The following is a 16629-nucleotide window of genomic DNA, read 5'->3' on the forward strand; positions in this document are numbered from 1 at the left end:
CACATCTAACGGCTGAAGTTCTAGAAAGTCGTTGTGTGCTTCTACCGGGGTCGGCTGCATAGAGACATAAAGACAAGAACACGTGAGCTGAAGCTTTCCTCTCCGCTCAATCAAATGACGACATTTCAATTCACATGTAGTTCCTCATCGTTCCACAGTGTTCATCTTCAAGAAGCAGCACCACGTGTTTTTGATGAGCACGTGTCCAACATAATAATGACTGACACCTCAGTCACATTCAAGTGCTGCTCCTTCAATCAATTCAATTCAGTTTATTTGTAGAGCCCATTTTCACAAATTACAAATGAGTCTCAGAGTGCTTTACAATCTGTACACATAGACATCCCTGCCCCAAAACCTCACATCGGATCAGGAAAAACTCCCAAATTCACGGGGAAAAAAGGGAAGAACCCTTCAGGAGAGAACAGAGGAGGCAGTAATCTCGCAACTCGGGCCAATCATCTCTCGAGTTCCGCTCTCGGAAGTCTTTCAGACGTAACAGTAACTTCATCGGTGAAAGTGACCGAGCTGAGTGAGCCTACGGGTGATGTCATCAACCCAAACACGAGGGCGTTAGTGTGTGGGATGTCCACAACAAGTATAAAGCAGAACTAGTGGTTAGTTATGTTTCTTCAGTTGAATCTCTCACTGTCACTGTGACCACGAGACACGTTTGTCGAGCTTGTTTCAGGCGTGTAAGCAGACGCCATGCTGACGGACCCTGGTTCTGAATCCACGATCATCATTCAAAGGCTGTTCAGGAGCTTCAGGCCGACATCTGACAAGTAGGGCTGATTATTTAAAAGCGTCATTCTTAACGTTCACATTCAAAATCTACATTTGAAGGCGGTGCAGCTTAACTTTTTTTTTCTTCGTATATGTCTATTACGATTTATTATAGCTGTTATTTCTGAGCAGTTACAGAAAAGGATCAGTCGACACTAATATTATAATTAGTCTACCATGTGTTGAATTATATTGCAGTTATTATATAGCGTAGAGCGGAAAGTACAGAAATGGATTTTTAAGAGCCAATGTTAATAGTAACCACTCATTGCCTGTTCAAACTGGAGGCTCTCTTTATGTCAGTAAGTCAAGTGGCGAGGTCAACTTCTCATAATCTACATTCATATTCCAATCATTTCTTCTAGTATGAAGAATCAGGACGTGATGCGATTTGCCAGTTATCGTCTTGACTTTTGTGACACGTGTTTACACACAACCAACAAGCCTCCTCGTATAAGTCAGAGCAACACTTCATGACATTGCATCAATATAACAACCATCTGCCATCCTTTCATTCAAAGCAAAAGTCTTAAATACGAAGGTAAGTTTGAGGTGTGTGTGTGTGTGTGTGAGAGAGAGAGAATCCACTCCGTTAGCTGGATGGCATCGTAATAGCTTTGTGGCACAAAATACATTAACGTAAATGTTAAGTAAAGTTTTTATTTTAGGGAAGTACATTTCCTGGCAATACTATTACTATTGGTTTGCTTTCCAACAATCTGGCAACATTAGTGTGTGTCCAATATGACGTTGTAATTGTGGTCATGTGACACACACAGTTAGCCGGACCGAAGCCCCGCCCTGCTCAGAGTGAACCCACTCAGCATCGCCTGTCCCGCCTCCTCCACTCGGCCGTGAGTTGCTATGGTTCCAGGGATGACGTCGTTTGTCGGGCTTCACCGGTTGTTGTTTCCACATCTGGGAGAATCCATCCGACCGGCTGCTGCCGCAGAGTGAGGAGTGAGAGCCGTTGGTTCTACTGGGCTTTTTCTACGTGGGGAAACGAGGTGGGGCGACAACTTCTTTGCAGAGATGCAAAATCAAAAAGATTTGAAGTTATTTTCCACACACATATCTTACTCCAACGATTGGGCGCGTACCATTCCTCCACTCGCTGTGCTCAACATCCCAGCTTCTGTTTATCTTGTTGTCTTGTTGACTATTTCGTCCCTGGAGTCTTTGTGGCTTCTCGCCTCATCGGGCCCATCGGACCTGGCTGTGCCTGAAGCTGGTCCTGACTCCTTGGCCCTAGACCCGGCCCTTCTTCCCAATGGCCCTGCCTCCTGCCTCCTCAAAGGGAAGGAGGCCAGGGCTGGATGCAGGGGCAAGGGGTCAGGACCCAGGACCAGCTTCAGACACATCTCGGGTCCAATCAGAATAACCCCTGCCAGCAGGACGCCGCTCTGTCACTGGCCCTCCAGCAAGTGTCCCCCGGGCTCTGCACCTTCAGCTAGCCCTGCATACTGCACCTTAGGGGCCTTCAGGGGACCCAGTGACGAGCTTCCCGACGGCCGCCATATCATCGTAAAAGCATTACTAAGGCAAGACATTCAGACAATGAATGGCCATAAAGCATAGGAAGTGTAAAACACTGAAGGTCTTTGAATAATGTCTGCTGGGTCACACCAGCTCAGAGTCTGGAAAGCTGAGCTGTGGTTCCTGTACAACGCATGAAGGTTCACGAGGGACTCCAGCCTCCTAGTGGACTCCAGCCTCCAAGTGGACTACAGCCTCCTAGTGGACTCCAGCCTCCTAGTGGACTCCAGCCTCCTAGTGGACTCCAGCCTCCAAGTGGACTACAGCCTCCTAGTGGACTACAGCCTCCTAGTGGACTCCAGCCTCCAAGTGGACTACAGCCTCCTAGTGGACTACAGCCTCCTAGTGGACTCCAGCCTCCTAGTGGACTCCAGCCTCCAAGTGGACTACAGCCTCCTAGTGGACTCCAGCCTCCAAGTGGACTACAGCCTCCTAGTGGACTACAACCTCCTAGTGGACTCCAGCCTCCTAGTGGACTACAGCCTCCTAGTGGACTACAGCCTCCTAGTGGACTCCAGCCTCCTAGTGGACTACAGCCTCCTAGTGGACTCCAGCCTCCTAGTGGACTCCAGCCTCCTAGTGGACTACAGCCTCCTAGTGGACTACAGCCTCCTAGTGGACTCCAGCCTCCTAGTGGACTCCAGCCTCCTAGTGGACTACAACCTCCTAGTGGACTCCAGCCTCCTAGTGGACTCCAGCCTCCAAGTGGACTACAGCCTCCTAGTGGACTCCAGCCTCCTAGTGGACTCCAGCCTCCAAGTGGACTACAGCCTCCTAGTGGACTACAACCTCCTAGTGGACTCCAGCCTCCTAGTGGACTCCAGCCTCCTAGTGGACTCCAGCCTCCTAGTGGACTACAACCTCCTAGTGGACTCCAGCCTCCTAGTGGACTCCAGCCTCCTAGTGGACTCCAGCCTCCAAGTGGACTACAGCCTCCTAGTGGACTACAACCTCCTAGTGGACTCCAGCCTCCTAGTGGACTCCAGCCTCCAAGTGGACTACAGCCTCCTAGTGGACTACAGCCTCCTAGTGGACTCCAGCCTCCTAGTGGACTCCAGCCTCCAAGTGGACTACAGCCTCCTAGTGGACTACAACCTCCTAGTGGACTCCAGCCTCCTAGTGGACTACAGCCTCCTAGTGGACTCCAGCCTCCTAGTGGACTCCAGCCTCCTAGTGGACTACAGCCTCCAAGTGGACTACAGCCTCCTAGTGGACTCCAGCCTCCAAGTGGACTACAACCTCCTAGTGGACTCCAGCCTCCTAGTGGACTACAGCCTCCTAGTGGACTCCAGCCTCCTAGTGGACTCCAGCCTCCAAGTGGACTACAGCCTCCTAGTGGACTCCAGCCTCCAAGTGGACTACAGCCTCCTAGTGGACTACAGCCTCCTAGTGGACTACAGCCTCCTAGTGGACTACAGCCTCCTAGTGGACTCCAGCCTCCTAGTGGACTCCAGCCTCCTAGTGGACTCCAGCCTCCAAGTGGACTACAGCCTCCTAGTGGACTCCAGCCTCCAAGTGGACTACAGCCTCCTAGTGGACTACAGCCTCCTAGTGGACTCCAGCCTCCTAGTGGACTCCAGCCTCCAAGTGGACTACAGCCTCCTAGTGGACTCCAGCCTCCAAGTGGACTACAGCCTCCTAGTGGACTACAGCCTCCTAGTGGACTCCAGCCTCCTAGTGGACTACAGCCTCAGTGGACTACAGCCTCCTAGTGGACTCCAGCCTCCTAGTGGACTCCAGCCTCCTAGTGGACTACAGCCTCCTAGTGGACTACAACCTCCTAGTGGACTCCAGCCTCCTAGTGGACTCCAGCCTCCTAGTGGACTCCAGCCTCCTAGTGGACTCCAGCCTCCTAGTGGACTCCAGCCTCCAAGTGGACTACAGCCTCCTAGTGGACTACAACCTCCTAGTGGACTCCAGCCTCCTAGTGGACTCCAGCCTCCTAGTGGACTACAACCTCCTAGTGGACTCCAGCCTCCTAGTGGACTCCAGCCTCCAAGTGGACTACAGCCTCCTAGTGGACTACAGCCTCCTAGTGGACTACAGCCTCCTAGTGGACTCCAGCCTCCTAGTGGACTCCAGCCTCCTAGTGGACTCCAGCCTCCAAGTGGACTACAGCCTCCTAGTGGACTACAACCTCCTAGTGGACTCCAGCCTCCTAGTGGACTCCAGCCTCCTAGTGGACTCCAGCCTCCTAGTGGACTACAACCTCCTAGTGGACTCCAGCCTCCTAGTGGACTCCAGCCTCCAAGTGGACTACAACCTCCTAGTGGACTCCAGCCTCCTAGTGGACTCCAGCCTCCTAGTGGACTCCAGCCTCCTAGTGGACTCCAGCCTCCAAGTGGACTACAGCCTCCTAGTGGACTACAGCCTCCTAGTGGACTCCAGCCTCCTAGTGGACTCCAGCCTCCAAGTGGACTACAGCCTCCTAGTGGACTACAACCTCCTAGTGGACTCCAGCCTCCTAGTGGACTACAGCCTCCTAGTGGACTCCAGCCTCCTAGTGGACTACAGCCTCCAAGTGGACTACAGCCTCCTAGTGGACTCCAGCCTCCAAGTGGACTACAGCCTCCAAGTGGACTACAACCTCCTAGTGGACTCCAGCCTCCTAGTGGACTACAGCCTCCTAGTGGACTCCAGCCTCCTAGTGGACTCCAGCCTCCAAGTGGACTACAGCCTCCTAGTGGACTCCAGCCTCCAAGTGGACTACAGCCTCCTAGTGGACTCCAGCCTCCTAGTGGACTACAGCCTCCTAGTGGACTCCAGCCTCCTAGTGGACTACAGCCTCCTAGTGGACTACAGCCTCCTAGTGGACTCCAGCCTCCAAGTGGACTACAGCCTCCTAGTGGACTACAGCCTCCTAGTGGACTCCAGCCTCCTAGTGGACTACAGCCTCCTAGTGGACTCCAGCCTCCTAGTGGACTCCAGCCTCCTAGTGGACTCCAGCCTCCAAGTGGACTCCAGCCTCCTAGTGGACTCCAGCCTCCTAGTGGACTACAGCCTCCTAGTGGACTCCAGCCTCCTAGTGGACTCCAGCCTCCTAGTGGACTCCAGCCTCCAAGTGGACTACAGCCTCCTAGTGGACTACAACCTCCTAGTGGACTCCAGCCTCCTAGTGGACTCCAGCCTCCAAGTGGACTACAGCCTCCTAGTGGACTCCAGCCTCCTAGTGGACTCCAGCCTCCAAGTGGACTACAGCCTCCTAGTGGACTACAACCTCCTAGTGGACTCCAGCCTCCTAGTGGACTCCAGCCTCCTAGTGGACTACAGCCTCCTAGTGGACTCCAGCCTCCAAGTGGACTACAGCCTCCTAGTGGACTACAGCCTCCTAGTGGACTCCAGCCTCCTAGTGGACTCCAGCCTCCTAGTGGACTACAGCCTCCTAGTGGACTCCAGCCTCCGAGTGGACTCCAGCCTCCTAGTGGACTACAGCCTCCTAGTGGACTCCAGCCTCCTAGTGGACTCCAGCCTCCTAGTGGACTCCAGCCTCCTAGTGGACTCCAGCCTCCTAGTGGACTCCAGCCTCCTAGTGGACTCCAGCCTCCTAGTGGACTCCAGCCTCCTAGTGGACTCCAGCCTCCGAGTGGACTCCAGCCTCCTAGTGGACTCCAGCTTCCTAGTGGACTCCAGCTTCCGAGTGGACTACAGCCTCCTAGTGGACTCCAGCCTCCTAGTGGACTACAGCCTCCTAGTGGACTCCAGCCTCATAGTGGACTCCAGCCTCCTAGTGGACTACAGCCTCCTAGTGGACTCCAGCCTCCTAGTGGACTACAGCCTCCTAGTGGACTCCAGCCTCCTAGTGGACTCCAGCCTCCTAGTGGACTCCAGCCTCGTGGACTCCAGCCTCCTAGTGGACTCCAGCCTCCTAGTGGACTCCAGCCTCGTGGACTCCAGCCTCCTAGTGGACTCCAGCCTCGTGGACTCCAGCCTCCTAGTGGACTACAGCCTCCTAGTGGACTCCAGCCTCCTAGTGGACTCCAGCCTCCTAGTGGACTACAGCCTCCTAGTGGACTCCAGCCTCCTAGTGGACTCCAGCCTCCTAGTGGACTCCAGCCTCCTAGTGGACTACAGCCTCCTAGTGGACTCCAGCCTCCTAGTGGACTCCAGCCTCGTGGACTACAGCCTCGTGGACTCCAGCCTCGTGGACTACAGCCTCGTGGACTCCAGCCTCGTGGACTACAGCCTCGTGCACTTGCCTCGTGGACTCCAGCCTCGTGGACTCCAGCCTCGTGGACTACAGCCTCGTGGACTACAGCCTCGTGGACTCCAGCCTCGTGCACTTGCCTCGTGGACTCCAGCCTTGTGGACTCCAGCCTTGTGGACTCCAGCCTCGTGGACTCCAGCCTCGTGGACTCCAGCCTTGTGCACTTGCCTTGTGGACTCCAGCCTTGTGGACTCCAGCCTTGTGGACTCCAGCCTTGTGGACTACAGCCTTGTGCACTTGCCTTGTGGACTACAGCCTTGTGCACTTGCCTTGTGGACTCCAGCCTTGTGGACTCCAGCCTTGTGCACTTGCCTTGTGGACTCCAGCCTTGTGGACTACAGCCTTGTGCACTTGCCTTGTGGACTACAGCCTTGTGGACTACAGCCTTGTGCACTTGCCTTGTGGACTACAGCCTTGTGCACTTGCCTTGTGGACTACAGCCTTGTGCACTTGCCTTGTGGACTCCAGCCTTGTGGACTCCAGCCTTGTGGACTCCAGCCTCGTGGACTCCAGCCTCGTGCACTTGCCTTGTGGACTCCAGCCTTGTGGACTCCAGCCTTGTGCACTTGCCTTGTGGACTCCAGCCTTGTGGACTCCAGCCTTGTGGACTCCAGCCTTGTGGACTCCAGCCTCGTGGACTCCAGCCTTGTGCACTTGCCTTGTGGACTCCAGCCTTGTGGACTCCTGCCTCCTTGTGGACTCCAGCCTTGTGCACTTGCCTTGTGGACTCCAGCCTTGTGGACTCCAGCCTTGTGGACTCTCCGTGTGATCAGCGTTGAGTTGTCGTGTTAAGAGCTCGTTGTCACAGTTTCAGCTCCACCCTCCTCACTCCCCGTCGTCAGTCTAACTCTCTTCACCTGTTCACACACCTGTCTTTGATCACTCATCAAATCCCTATATAGTCTCCTGCCTCACACACACACACACACACACACACACACACACACACACACACACACACACACACACACACACACACACACACACACACACACCTTGCCAGATTGTTCTTCCTTTTCTATGCCAGACTCTCCAGCACTTGTTTCTAGACGGATTTCCTGTTGCCGACCCTGCCTGTTCCTGGTTAACCCGCTAGTCCGACTCCCCGAGAACCTACCAGCCCTTCGTCCTGTCGATACTCTGCCTGCCGTTTCCAGAGTGTGGAATATAAGTTCGAAGGATCCCTGGAGTCGAGGGTGCGTTTGGGTCGACACACGAGTCGTTACACTCGTAGCTTTACGGATGCTGCGGATGTCCTCTGACTCTTGTAGACTCTTCTCTATATATATTACATCATTCACGGAGCCTCCGTCACTATGGTTACAATAATGAAGACGTGTTTGCATTGTAAGGCAAATAGAATCCACATTAAGAGGAAGAGGTAAAAGACGTGAAGCATCAATGATGTAATAATGGTATCACACTCAACTTGAAATATAACCCCACAACGTAAGAACCGGATCGTACTGCAACTAAACGTCTTGAGGAACTTTGTCAAACCTTCCAGGTCTTTGGTTTCATATCACTTTGGACAGATGTGCCGGTTTGTGAGCAACTATATGAATAAATAAGTGTCCATAAGCTTCATGTTTCCTCCTGAATGATGGAAACCTTAAAGTGAGAAGACTTCCCACATATACTTTGTAGTAATTGTCAATTAGTTTGAAGGCAGAATTAATATTTCATTATATATAACAATTTCCCTTTTTTGAGACAAAATGACGAAGACGTAGAAGCATTACCTCAACATTTACTTTACTACATAGTTATCAACCATTTTTCTTTCACATTGAAACTGAAGCAAAACAACTGTGGACCAATGGATCTCCCAACGAACAAGTACCACGCATAAAATACAGCCACGACAGAACCAGACGGAACCAGACGGAGACACACAGTAATAACTTACTTTCACTCATCTGGACTCATCCAGGACGTCACGTGTTCTTTTTATACCATCGAATCATAAGAGCAGCACCGGCACACGTTACATTAAGCTTGTGTATCTCACCAAAGGCAATACATTCAGTTTTACATTGGACGTTGTGTTCTGCCCCCACAGAGCAGCACACTGAAGCCACGACATCCACAGGGGGCGGGTCTGAGCTCGGGTGACATTTAAACTGTCGGGTCAGTCGGTAATAATGAAAGTGAATTAATACGGTATTTATGTTAAGATCCTGATTGTTATATGAATTCTATCACAGCTTATGTTTTGTGTATTTTGACAATTGGTTATCGGTTTCCTGAAGAGACGGAAACAGTTGTTTGATTTGAAGATGCTAAACGTGTCTTTGAATGTTGTAATGAAGTGAAACGACTAATGGATAATGTGGAAAAATAAATGAAAACCTTTGGTTCTGTGATTTTGATGACAACTGAATTTATAATCATTGGAAATCGCAAACAAATTGCAAAGCAAGCTCACGATGAATTATGTGTAAATTGAAAAGGTGAATTCATTATATTTTGTGGAATTAATTGTAATAAACAAAATCATTGTTTATTCAAATTAAGGCTTTCGAATTCAGATATTTGTATTTTTTAATTGGCACAAAACATTGCCACAAATGTTGTATACATTAAAACATAATTATTAATCTGAAATTATCACAATATTGTTTAAATTAAGAGATTGTGTTTTTAAAAAATAAATCATTTTAGAAATTAAAATATATGGCATGTTGGCTTAAATAGTGCAGGCTTTTAATTTGAAACCTCTGCACTGTTTTGATCAGCTGTATTAATGAAAGCATCAAATGTGGTAACAGTAACTCATAATTGGAATTAATTTGTGAATAAAAACAGTATCTTGTCAAAAAGACCAAAACAATGAGCAGCACAGACTTAATTTTATTTTGGAATGGCTTTGTGTCTAATAATAAAACGACAAAATAAATGTCAATTGTCGAAACGCATGTGTGAACCGTATAATGTGGTTATTGTGGCTGGTTTATTGAAGTGTATCTGAAAATAAACAATTACAATTACAACCAATGAACAAAGGGTTTTCACATGTGCATGAGTTAATGGGTTAATGGGTTAATGAGTTAATGAGTTAATGGGTTAATGAGTTAATGGGTTAATGGCTGACCGCCTCTTATGGGCTGTCGATAAGTCACGGATCAGAGTGTAAATGCTTCTAAGCGTTCCCGTTTTGTTTTTACATTCACTTGTGCTTAACATCAAAAACTGAAAATGAGTTGTTCCTGACAACATGTACATCTTTTGTATTGTCAATGTTCTTCTCCAGCTGGTGAACTGTAAATGTTCTGCTCGTCAAGGTTCCAATCGTATTTACCTCGGTCCCCAAGCCCATCTGTGTCCTGACATTAGGGAGTTAACATGTTCAGTGGTTTTAATATCACGTACATATACATTACATTGACGTATCTCCGCGGTGTAACCCAGAGGGGGGAAACCTTCTTGATTGGTGGTGGCTACTCGTCTCAACCCGGGTCCTGGTCCTGGTCCTGGTCACACGGTGGTAGTGCGGGAGGTATACGTCCCATTGCGAAACACCATATCAGAAGCCAGACCGTCCTTGGGGAAGTCCAGGGCGCTACACGCGCCGTGTCTCTTCAGAGCCACGGCGCAGTAATCCACCTGCTCCGCGTCCAGGCCCGACTCCAGCCACCGGAAACACACGATGCGCTGGAACGAACGCCGGAAATTGTCCGACACGAAGCCGTACAGGATGGGATTGGCGCCGCTGTTGACGTAGCTGAGGATGACGAAAAGCTGAGTGACCATCGGGTCTGGAGGCCGGTGGAAAACGCTGACCAGCTGCACGATGTAGAAGGGCATCCAGCAGAGCACGAACACGGCCACCAGCAGCAGCACCATGCGGGTGATCTTCTTCTCCGAGCGCCGCCGTTGAAGCCAGCCGGCCTTCAGCCCCACCGCTCGCATCCTGGCCACCATCAAGCAGTAGCACAAGCAGATGGCGCCGACCGGCAGCAGGAACCCCAACAGGAAGGTATACACCACGAACGCTTGTGACCACGCCGACTCAGGCCACAGGAAGTTACAATCCACACCGCCGTCCTGTGCCGGGACCGTGTCGGCGAAGACGATGATTGGCAGGATGACGATGAGCGACAGCCCCCACACACACACGTTGACCACCTTGGCGACGGTCGGCCGGCGGTAGCGGGCGGCCTTGATGGGGTGGACCACCGCGACGTAGCGGTCCACGCTCAGCACGGTCAGGCAGAAGATGGACGTAAACATGTTGATGCCGTCGACGCTGAGCACCAACCGACACATCAGAGACCCGAAGGGCCAATGACGGACGGCGGCCGACGTGGCCAGAAAGGGAACGCTCAGCATGAACAACTCGTCGGCAATCGCCAAGTTGAGGATGTAAATGTTCGTGGCCGTTTTCATTTTGGCGTACTTCAGAATGACGTAGATGACCATGGCATTGCCGGTCAGCCCGACACAGCAGACGATGGCGTAGATGGACGGGATGATGATGCTACTGGCGTCGGGCTCCTGGTAGTAGTCCTCATAGTCCATGCTTGTGTTGTAGGGCAGTGGAGTCGGGTCTGACCCGTAGTCCTGGCTTCCATTGACATTCATAGTCCCTTTTGCTGGGTTTGCTGACCCTTAGTTGGAATGATGCTATTCGATGGAGGCAGCAGTAAACATGTGTGCTTCTTGGAATTTGTAATTCCACGGATTACCAAAAAGCCAGCCGCAGACAATTGGTGGTGCGCTGCACAACCCAATACACCTGTCTCGACCACAAGGGTAATATATCGATATTTATCACAAATGTGTGTTTCAGCAACCATTCGAGGAGCACCGAGCGGCTGTAGGTATGAGGGTGGACATCGGAAAGAACGTCTGAACGCGCCGATGACCTGGAAAGACTTCGCAGGAGTCGTAGTTGAAAAAAATACGAACTTATTAATCTTTGATTGAAAAAAGCTAATTCTGTAGTAGTTTGTGTTTTTCTCAGAATATCCGGAAAAATGAGAGATTCCTCATGGAGTGTCTTTTCAAAATAAACTTCCGTCTTCACAGAAAGATTTAGACAACAGCAGCACTCACATTTAGGAAAGCAGTATGGACGACTGATCAACAACTCAGAAAGTTAGCTTCAGGAAACACACACGTGGCCGCTGTTACCTTTACGCTGCTTGTGACAACACAAACGACTCATGTGACTATTGTCATGATAACATCTCAACGTTAACTTTCACTTTCACAAATGAAGAGCGGCCTCCTGCACAAAGTCCTCCGTCTGTTGGCCCCCTCAGTGGCCTCACTCTGCTCTGCAGGCTCTTTAGTGGGCATTCCATCTTCTTCCCTAAGTGAACATCGTTCTGCCCTCCGGTCCAGCTGTCAGTGCAGAGTCCTGAACACAAGCGAGGTACGACCACTCGGACACGCCGTAAATGCAAAACACTCCATCTGGTAACTGAACCGGTCCAGCAGGTCAGGATCGCTCTGAGAGGTCGTGACGCTCGGCCTCGCCACTCGTCTCGTCTCGTGGAGCTTCACGGCCGCCGCAGAGCGCAGAAGAAAATCACACGCTTCACCGAGCTCCCATTTTATGTGACCTGGATTCTGGAAACCTGTGAGGAAGCAAAGAACTGTCACTCAGTCGGCCTCCAACAAGCACGAACATCAAAGGACAAATGGGTCATACCGAAGGAAACCTGACGCTGCAGGTGTCCAGGAACACAAACACAGACATTTACATGTATTAGAACGTCAAACATCTCGAGCAACACTGATGTGTTCTCGTACTTAGTGGTTCGGACCGGTTGGATGTGCACTTTGGGCTTACAGATTTGTTTTTCTTACATTGTATATGAAATCCTGACTTCACGTATTTACTTCATTCCAGAATAGCTGGAACACCACATTCACATGACAAGGGATGGATGTGATGATGACCTTTTTCTATGCTTGTTGGAGGAAGAGGGCAATGAACTCATACGATGGTCAGCCAGAGCAATAAGCTGAGCGGCGCTGAGCGGTCGAACAGGTTGACAGTGACATATTGAAGTAATACTGAATTCAGGAAGAAACGTGAGGAAGTCATTCCAAGGCCAAAAGCTCTGTGTAGAAGTAGAAATGGTGAAGATTCATTGGGTTGGGAATGTGTTGATAACAATGGAAAGAAATGAAGAACAGGGAAGTAAAGTGTTGCATATTGAAAGGTTCTCTAAAAATGAAAGACGAGTTCTGGGAGAGACGTTTCTTGTGGAGTGATAACTGGCAATCGCATTGATGAAGATCTGGGAAAAACCTCAAGTGAAGTATTTAAAGGAGGCGAGAAGGGGAGACGAAGAGATTATGACATTGACTTGGTGAGAGAGTAGAACGAGTCAGTGCCTCTACAGTTTCAGGATGTGGTTCACAAAGATCGAATAAAGACTTTCTGAGTCAGACCTCCGGATCCTCCGCTTCATTGTCATTACGGCCAGAGGGATGGCGAGCTGCAGATGTGGAGAACGCAGAGCTGGTTATAGATGTAGGACTGTGAAGAAAACGTGCAGTGAAATTGTGAAGTCAGGAAAAGAGCAACAATGGAAGCGCTGACGGGAGTCCAACAGGAGTGTTCCTCATCAAAGAAAATGGCCCAAGAATTGGTTTTAGAAATGTTTCGCTGTAGATTATACTTTATCAGAACCAGTGGGAGGTTTTTCTATTTGAGCAAAATGTTGTATAAACGGCAATAAGACGTCACCAATATCCTGATGTTTACTCAGACGCTTCAATGAGAACAGACCAGATAACACAACCAATCAACACGTCTCCATTCACACTTCAACATGTGCAATGATGGCTTGAACATGAGCGCAGTGATTTTCATCTGGTCACATGACATCTATTGTTCATCTGGTCACATTGTTACGCTCGATGGTGTTTTGAGCCCTCACCGGCGCCTTCCAGGCAGCCGCTGCCTGGAAGGCGCCGGAAGGTGGTCCCGCCCCCCAAAACTCTGATCCAATCAATGCGCTACCCCACTTGGGCGGAGCGCATATTCAAATCCACTTTTGGAGCGCATTGCATATTCAAACCAGCATTTGGAGCCAAACCCACTTGGAGCGCATTTAACCCACTTGGTTCAACAATTTCAAAGGTACGTAGCTATTTTTGGGCCGGCTAATGTTGTGGTAATGTTATTTCAACCTGCTAGCTAGCAGATAGATTATGCTAATCTTAGCTATGGTAATGTCATTTCTACCTGCTAGCGAGCTAAATCTGGTTAAAACATTAGGTAACAAAGTAAGATTAATTACTGCAGATTAATCACTGTATTTGAGTGATTGTTAATGGTTAGTGGTTATCTTTCAAATGATGCCTGTGAGGCACTTGACGTTGAGACTGGTTGACTTCAGGCTGCTTTGGAATAAGGATACCTCTGAGGCAGCCACCAGTTTTGGATAACTCTGAGGCATCATAGGTAGTGTTGACTGCCAGGCTGCCTAGTCGTTGGTATACAGGTTAACTCACAGGCATCCAGTTGGTTTTAGATACCTGTAAGGCATCTAGACGGACATTAAGAGGGGCTGACTCCCAGGCTGCTTACTAACACTGGTTAGCTCTCAGGCAGCCAATTAGCTTTGGATGCCTGTGAGGCACTTGATGTTGAGACTGGTTGACTGTAGACTGATATCCCTTAGTTAAATTGTCCTCATGCCTCCTCCTACAGATGCCTATACAGATAGGCCTATTGAATAAATCTGCCAGATTATTTTTAACATTGCATATGCCTAACATTATGTGATAATACTAATCACACTCATATTGCCTTTCTCTTTCAGTTCATGAAGAAATGGCGCCCAGGAAGGGTAAGGTTCAACCTAGACCTACTTTAATGACTAAAAAAAGTCTCTTTCACACACTGACATTTAACAATGACTTCAATAATTCCCAAAAAATACTTATTAGTTCCTTGCAATGTCTTTATACAGTAGGATGGAAGCGGAAGGCCCTGCAGGTGTCAAAAGGTGGTAAGTTATTCTTTATCTTGCCATCTGGACTCGAGTACTACAACACTAGTTCATCTCCTCATATAGCAAATTTGGTTACTTCTTGTTACTTTATAGGACCATCTGCAAAGATCGCAATTTTCCACCAGTCACCACTGGTTGGTGGAGCCTCGCCCAGCCCCAACCCCATCTAGCCCTGCTGCTCCATCCACCCTTCCTGCCCCATCCGGCCCTGCTGCTCCACCAAGCCCTACTGCCCCATCCCAGCCGGCATTTCAGAATGTCCACAGCCTTTTGAGGACATGCTCAGGGCATCGGAGCAAAGGTGAAGTGCACAGCTAGGCATAGGTTTCTTCAAGACAGGTTTATATTTTTAGTGGTAGTGTGGTAGTAACAGTGCTGAGACCATTTGTGATGGGATCTGGGAAAACCAGTCACATGGTGAAATTTGACCTTTTGGAAGCTGACTTCAAGCTTGTTTCAAATATGTTTTCATTATTTGTCTGTTTCAAATGTTATGATTGCCCAAAGTCAGCTGATCAGTTAGATTTCATGGAATAGAATTTTGACAAAACAACTTTAAAGAGAGGGTTCTAAATAGACTGGCTGGTTAAATAAAGCACATTTAACACATTCAATTAATGAAAAACAAGTAGATATGTTTAGGGATGATAGACATGTTATAGAATAATAATTGAATCAAAACCCAATTTCACCAAAATACTGAGTTTCGACCTACTAGTATTTTCACTCTAATCTCAAATGTCCCTTTTCACCATGTGACTGGTTTCCAGAGCCCATCACAGTTTTGGGTTATAGGAACATCTGTTGGGATGGCAGTAAAGACAGAAGGGCTATGTACAGACATTACATGTGTACAATACTGTACTGTATGTAAAGAAGATGAAATCCTAATATTGTTACGAATAATATTGTTGAAACATTGAAACCTTCTTTGAGTGTGACTCAGAAATTATTTTTACAAAGATACCAGATAACGGTGGAGGAGATCAGGAGGAGGACTGCTCCACCTGATTGCAAACTATTCAAAGACAGACCACAACAAGCGGCAGATACAAACTGTCCATCACGACGGCATTTAAGCGCAGGCGAAGACAGCGAACCCGTAACTAGTCTTTCCCCAGTTTTCCGACCTGTCCCACACTGCCCCAATAAAATATTTAGATAATATTTATAGTGTATTAAATTCTGCCATCCTTCGTGCTTAGTAAACTAAGCTGTTTGCGTGTGAAATTTTGTTTTTACCATTTTACTGTGTGTATGAGGGTTGTATTTGGCCTTTATTTTCAATAAAGAATATGTCACACCCCATCAGTCATGTCTCTCCTCCATCATGTGTGTGTCCTCTGACGATACATTTAAAAAAAATAATTAATGTAAGTTGGGGTTTCATTAACTTGTAACACTCTACTGGAATAAACCCTTATGTGAAGCTGTAGAAATTAGTGTTGACATAGTGTTACCATGACTATTTGCCTTAATCCACATGCCTAACATGTCGGATCTGTAATTTACACCATGCGATTTCAGGCCCAGCTAGCTAAATTATCAGACTAGTTAAATCAAGATGCCAAGTTCAATACACTTCCAATTCACGACACATACACAGTGATGTAGAACATGAAGATATTTAATTAATGAACACAACAAACAACAAATTGCTAATTGTTAATATTTTCAATGTGTGTCAACACACTTTTAAAATATCCACCACCACCTCTACCATTCCTGGCCCCAAGGTGTGCGTGAGGAGGTCAAATTGATCATTTGACCTCACCTGGTTGGCGAGGTGCTGGAGCTGTTGTCTGGAGGAAAAGATAAACATAAATTCAGGATAAATAATGTCTATTAAACCTGTCAGAGCCCAGATATAGGATGTGGAATATTGCAAATTACTTGAACTCCGTAGCTCTCCCTGTGGCCACAGTGGGGTCTGATGCCGCAGCATGGCCCCTTCTTTTAAATTCGATGCTCTGGCAGAGCAGCACACCGACGGAGGAGCACAGGTTGCTTCCTTAAGCCAAAAAAAAAAAGAGAAGACACACATACCACGACAGTATTAAATTCAGATTTGAGCACATACTAATGTGACATGATGTGACACACTGACACACTGGGGGGGTAATA

General features: G+C 48.6%; 1 protein-coding gene and 1 long non-coding RNA gene across 2 annotated transcripts; one reads left to right on the plus strand and one right to left on the minus strand.

The window, feature by feature from the left end:
• Positions 1–9446: 9446 nt before the first annotated feature.
• On the minus strand, positions 9447–11110 carry sstr1b (somatostatin receptor 1b). Its single transcript, XM_056442835.1, has one exon. The coding sequence runs from the start codon at positions 11108–11110 to the stop codon at positions 10004–10006; it is 1107 nt and encodes a 368-aa protein (XP_056298810.1). The 3' UTR covers positions 9447–10003.
• Positions 11111–14213: 3103 nt separating this feature from the next.
• LOC130211911 (uncharacterized) lies at positions 14214–14649 on the plus strand. The gene is made up of 3 exons (XR_008835197.1): positions 14214–14340; positions 14464–14502; positions 14599–14649. It is a non-coding gene; the product is annotated as an uncharacterized LOC130211911 (long non-coding RNA).
• The last annotated feature ends 1980 nt before the right edge of the window (positions 14650–16629 follow it).

The sequence above is a fragment of the Pseudoliparis swirei genome, chromosome 21 (assembly GCF_029220125.1).
Source record: "Pseudoliparis swirei isolate HS2019 ecotype Mariana Trench chromosome 21, NWPU_hadal_v1, whole genome shotgun sequence".
Classification (NCBI taxonomy): domain Eukaryota; kingdom Metazoa; phylum Chordata; class Actinopteri; order Perciformes; family Liparidae; genus Pseudoliparis; species Pseudoliparis swirei.